The sequence below is a fragment of the Nannospalax galili genome, unplaced genomic scaffold (assembly GCF_000622305.1).
Source record: "Nannospalax galili isolate Female #2095 unplaced genomic scaffold, S.galili_v1.0 scaffold675, whole genome shotgun sequence".
Classification (NCBI taxonomy): domain Eukaryota; kingdom Metazoa; phylum Chordata; class Mammalia; order Rodentia; family Spalacidae; genus Nannospalax; species Nannospalax galili.
Window position 1 is genome coordinate 2,040,382 of NW_008337205.1, and position 5,568 is coordinate 2,045,949.

The following is a 5,568-nucleotide window of genomic DNA, read 5'->3' on the forward strand; positions in this document are numbered from 1 at the left end:
CCAATACTTGAGAGGCAGAGGCAGGCGGGTCTCTGTGAGATTGAGACCAGCCTGGTCTACATAACAAGTTCCAGGCCAATTGGGGCTACAGGGAGACCCTGTCTCAAAAAGACCAAAAAAAGAGGAAATATATATTTGTATGTATATAAAATATGTATAGTATATGTATGTATAGTATATGTAGAGAGATAGAATATACATGCATACACACGAGAGAGAGAGAGAGAGAGAGAGAGAGAGAGAGAGAGAGCGACAAAGGTGGAAAGAGCCAAGGAGAAATGGAGAGACACACTCTCTGGTCCCTCTCTCTTTTATTTTCCATCTCCTCATCTCCCTGTGATTGCATTTAAATCTTAGAAGTCTGAGGATAGACGGTCCAGTTGCATCTAAAACAACACTAAGGAAACAGTCGCCCTGCGCACTCCTAGGCTCCATCTCTCTTACTCCCTTCTCTTCTGTATGTCCCTTTGGACCGGTCCCCAGAATCCTTATTGTTGGACCCTCACCCCCTCCCAACCGCGAACCCTAGAGGTGGCTGCCCCTTTAAAAAGCAGCTGCCCCCGGCAGGGTTATTGTCTGGCTTCGCAGCCAATCGGCGGCGCCGTTGGGGGCGGGGGATTCAGCCTCCTGATTGGTCACCGCCGCGCCCCGCCCCGCCCGGGATCCCGGGAGCTGTCCGGCCACCTCGGTGCTGATCCCGCCGCCGCCCACGGGCCGCGAGTCGCGTACAGAGGGCACTATGAGCGGGGGCGTCTATGGTGGAGGTGAGCCGGCCTGCGGCATCGGGCTCGTGGCCTGGTCCGCAGCCCTGCATCCCGAACCCGCGCATCCCAAGCCCTGAGCATCCCTGGGCCTGTCACCTCCTGAGGTTTGGGTCTCCCACTACTTCTGCCTTCACCCTCCCTCGACTCCCAAGCATGCACTGAGGCCTGACTCCTCCATCATTCAGCCCTCTACCTCCCAGTGCTTGGTTCCCTCTTTCCTTGGCAGGCCCAGGGTAAGAGGGAACTCTGGTGCCTTTGACTCTCCACTCCCAGGACTCCCTGAACTCACGGTTCATTCCCACCTACCCCTTGCTCAGACTGTGGCTATGAGCTCAGGCTCCCTCCAAGCTATTCAGGGTTAGTTTCGGAGAGCCCCTGCCCCTCACATGCCTGTCTCCTTGCACAGATGAAGTGGGGGCGCTCGTCTTTGACATTGGTTCCTTCTCAGTCCGAGCTGGGTACGCTGGGGAGGACTGCCCCAAGGTGAGCCTTCTAGCCCCCTCCCCAAATCCCATGGGCTCCAGACTCCCACCCACCAGGCCAAATGACCCAAGAGCTCACAGTCCCATTCAAGTAGCTCTCCTGAGTCAGGGCATGGGAGGAAGCCCAGGGGTGGGCTGAGGGCCTTGAGTGTGGTTGGACAGGAGCAAGAGGGGTGATCTGGTTCCCTGTCCGTGTTCCTTATTACCAGGCTGACTTCCCCACCACTGTGGGGCTGCTGGCCGCAGAAGAGGGGGGCGGGCTGGAATTGGAGGGTGAGAAGGAGAAGAAAAGGAAGATCTTCCATATCGACACCAACGCCCTGCACGTGCCTCGGGATGGAGCTGAGGTCATGTCACCCCTCAAGAATGGCATGAGTAAGGGCCCCCCCACATCCACCACCTCCTGACAGACTGGAAGCCCATCCACCCCCACCCCTACCTACCTCCTATGACCAGGACACAGCAATTCATACCCACAGAGTCTTGCTTACAGCTGCCCAAATCCCAGGGACTGCCTCCCTCCTTATTACGGCCACCAGGATCTCAACCCAGTGCCCCACTAGATTCCTGGGACTTAGGGGAGGGGGCTTTGTCGCTGAAATTGGACTCACCCCTTCTTGGACTTGGCCTCCCTCCCTTCTTTTCTTCCTGTCTCTCACTCTCACCTTCCTTCCCACCTTCCCATCTCTCTCTCCACGCTGGTCCTCTGTCCCTAGTTGAGGACTGGGAGTGCTTCCGAGCCATCTTGGATCATACGTACAGCAAACATGTCAAGTCCGAGCCAAACCTACACCCGGTGCTCATGTCGGAGGCTCCGGTGAGTGCCTCAACCAGACCCACATCTAGCCCTGGGTCCCAGTGACATATTCCATCATCACCTCCCACTTGGGAGCCATGGCTGTTAGTCACTTCACATCCCTGTTCAGATTTTTCCTTCCTACCCTGTCATCTTCAGCCACATTCCTCCCTTAGTCTCCATCCCCCCTTCTCTCTTTCAGCTCCATCTAGTCCATTGCCTTTTGTCATCCTCACACACACACTTACATTTTTGGTCAATGTTATATATTCACGTATTATCAGTTTGCTTGAGGATGTAGCTCAGTTGGGAGAATGCTTGCCTGGCATGCATAAGGCCCTGGGCTCAATCCCCAGTACTGGAAAAAAAGTTAGACCTGTAATCCCAGTACTCAGGAGATAAGAGGTAGGAGGAGCAGCAGTTCAGGGTCATCCTCAGCTACATAAGTTCAAGGCCAGCCTGAGCTACCTGAAAACTTGTTAACATAAAACTCTTCAGGGTTGTTTCTTTTTAATCTTCTTTTTCTATTCCCACTTTTCCAAAGGTAACTGCTTTTCTCCCTTTCAGGTAAATTTTAAATTTTTTCCTTCCATCTGGGCAAAATAGCACACACCTTTAATCCCAGCACTTGGAAGGTTGGGGTAGGCGAATCTCTGTGAGTTTGAAGCCAGGCTGGTCTACCTAGTGAATCCCCTGTAGTGGGCCTACAGGGAGATGCTGTCTCAAAAAAAAAATCCTTCCACATCTTTTTTACTGTTTGAGAATTTCATAATGCATATAATGTGACCAAATTCACACCCATTCCCTCTCTATCCACTTCCCCACATTTCCCTCCCAACTTTGTGTGATTAATTAATTAATTAATTAATTTATTTATTTATTTATTTATTTATTTTGAGGGGGGTCTTTTTGAGACAGGGTCTCCCTGTAGCCCCAACTACCCTGGAACTCACTATGTAGACCAGGCTGGCCTTGAACTCACAAAGCTCTGCCTGCCCCTCCTCCTGAGTGCTGGTATTAAAGGCATGCACCACCACACCCAGCATTGTGTGCTCTTTTTTAAACCCACTTAGTCCATTAATTGCTGATTGTGTATGCATAGGTGTGGGACCAGCTACTGGAGCATTGGGTAGCCTTCCAGGGCCTGCATCCTTGAAGAAAACTGATTCTCCCTCCCCCAGCTGCCATCAATTGCCAATAGCACCTCAGCTAGAGTGGGACTTCCTGAGCCCTCCCCCATCCATGCTGGGATTTTGGCTGACTTTTTGTTTTGTTTTAATGTATATATGTCTATTTTATTATTTATTTATTTTCAAATATTTTATTATTTTTATTTTATGTGTATGAGTGTTTTGCCGCATGTATGTAAATGCATGTGTGCAATGCCTGAACAGGTCAGAAGAGAGCATCAAATTCCCTGGAACTGGAGTTACAGACAAGTGTTAGCCACTAACGTGGGAGCTGGGAACTGAACCCTGGTCCTCTGCAAGAACAGCCAGTGGTCTTAACCACTGAGCCGTCTCTCCAGCCACTATTTAGCCAACTCATAGGCCCTGTTAGTCCATTTTAAAGCTGGGATATCCCCATGTAGCCCAGCAACCTCAAACGAGATCCTTCTGCCTCAGCCACCTAAATGCTGTGATTACTGATGGACACATCAGTATTTCGTGTGTGGGTGGGGAGGTCCACAGGTCAGAAGACCTCTCCTTCCAGCATGCAGGTCCTGAAGATCAAACACAGGTCATCAGGCTTGGTGACAGACACCTCTACCAACTGAGCCATCTTGCCAGTCCTCTTGTTTTATTTTAGACGTTACCTATGGATTTCCCACAATGGAAGATAAACAAGTGGCTCTTTCTTCCCCCAGACTATATTATAAGTCTTTCCCATTTCCCCACTTTTAAATACAGTTGTATTTTAGACTTTTACAAACATCAGTACTCAGTGGCTGGACAGATGGCTCAGTGGTTAAACGTACTTGCTGCTCTTACAGAGGACCCCAACTTAATTCCCAGCACCTGCATCAAGTGCCTGTAACTCCAGATCCAGGGAAATCTGATACCTCTGGCCTCTATGGGCACTTGTATTCACACACAGAGACACACACAAACATACAAAATAGTTAAAAATAAAATCTTTTTAAAAATAAATACTCAGTTTATAGTCTTTTATAAGTAGGTAGTCTAATAACAGCTGAGTCAGGCAACTTTTTGTCTTCTCTAGAACTAAAAATTGTCTTGGCTTTTATGTTGATTCGTTTTCTGTCCATTTATCAATATGACCCTAAATCATCCATCAGTTATCTCTGTATTTTCTCAAGACACTTATTTCTTTAGATATTTTGTTAATTTCATCTTCTTGAAGAAATCTCTCCATAAGCCCACTGACCCATTCCACTTTGGTTTTGTTTGTTGTTTGGTTGGTTTGGGTTTTTTTTTTCTTTTTTCTTTTTTCTTTTTTCTTTTTTCTTTTTTCTTTTTTCTTTTTTCTTTTTTCTTTTTTTTCCCCCCCCTCAGTGGCAAATAGTTAAATACTTTTTTAAATAAATAATTTATTGAGAATTTCATACATGCATATAAGGTGTTTTGATCAAATCCATGCTCACTCCCTCCCCTCCAACTCCTCCCATATCTCCCCATCACTTTTTTTCTGATAACTTCATGTACTCTTTCTTCTTTGATTAATTAATTTATTTTTAAGAGGCTTTTGGCTACTCTAACATTGCCCCCTATGAAGAGGTAACCATAAAATCTTTTAAGGACTAGATGCAAGCTCCCAAATACTTTCAACATTTTTGGCCTTTGGAACAGAGTATGTTGCTAAGAGGCCCAAGGACATTGTGAGTTTTAGCCAAGAAACTGGCTACTTTCCTTTGGGGTCTTTAGTGTAAAACACTAACTGCCCAGGAATTCCTACCTCCTATTCTTCTCACACCATCCTCTGAAGAGGTTGCCCAACTTGCAGATAGGGAATCGGGACACAGACCACTCTGGCTTCTTCCAGTACTGAACAGGGACTCAGGGTGAGGCAATTGGAGTACCCCTTCAGTGGGTCTATCTAAGACTCCCAAATTGTATAACTCTTATCTCTAAGGGGAAAAAGAAAGTTCTTGAATCGTGAGTAGGAGATGTGAAGGAGAAGTAAACGCAAGAGTAATTAGCATTATAAGTCCCAGACAGAGAACTAGAAAAAACCCAGAACAGGGCAATTTTCAAATGTTCATGTAAGAGTCCATTGGAATTTTTTGACAAGGGCTTCCGAAAACATCCCTCTATTGGGTTCCTCCTCATTTTTCTTTTGTCTTCCAAGGCTGGACTCTAGACTGATGGATTCAGGGTTTGCTTTCAGGTATTTTGATAGCTGTTGGAGTGGTTAGAATCAGTGTCAGTTCCCCCTCAAAAGCTTCTAGATAGGGGGAGAAAACAAATTTATCCATCATTTTAGAACAATAGCGGGTTGTCTCCCTTAGCTACAGGTGGGCACTACAGTATTGGAGACCAAGATTTGAAATCTTACATCTGAGCAG

The 5,568-nt window shown here is 47.1% G+C and overlaps 1 protein-coding gene across 1 annotated transcript in view; it reads left to right on the forward strand.

Moving 5' to 3' along the window:
- Positions 1 to 651: 651 nt before the first annotated feature.
- The window catches only part of Actl6b (actin like 6B), a 23,457-nt gene continuing 18,540 nt past the window's right edge, over positions 652 to 5,568 (forward strand). The window contains exons 1-4 of the mRNA XM_008832341.2: positions 652 to 764; positions 1,171 to 1,247; positions 1,456 to 1,621; positions 1,963 to 2,063. Coding sequence (XP_008830563.1) covers positions 740 to 764; positions 1,171 to 1,247; positions 1,456 to 1,621; positions 1,963 to 2,063 — 369 coding nt within the window. The 5' untranslated portion in view covers positions 652 to 739. The remainder of the gene's footprint in view (positions 765 to 1,170; positions 1,248 to 1,455; positions 1,622 to 1,962; positions 2,064 to 5,568) is intronic.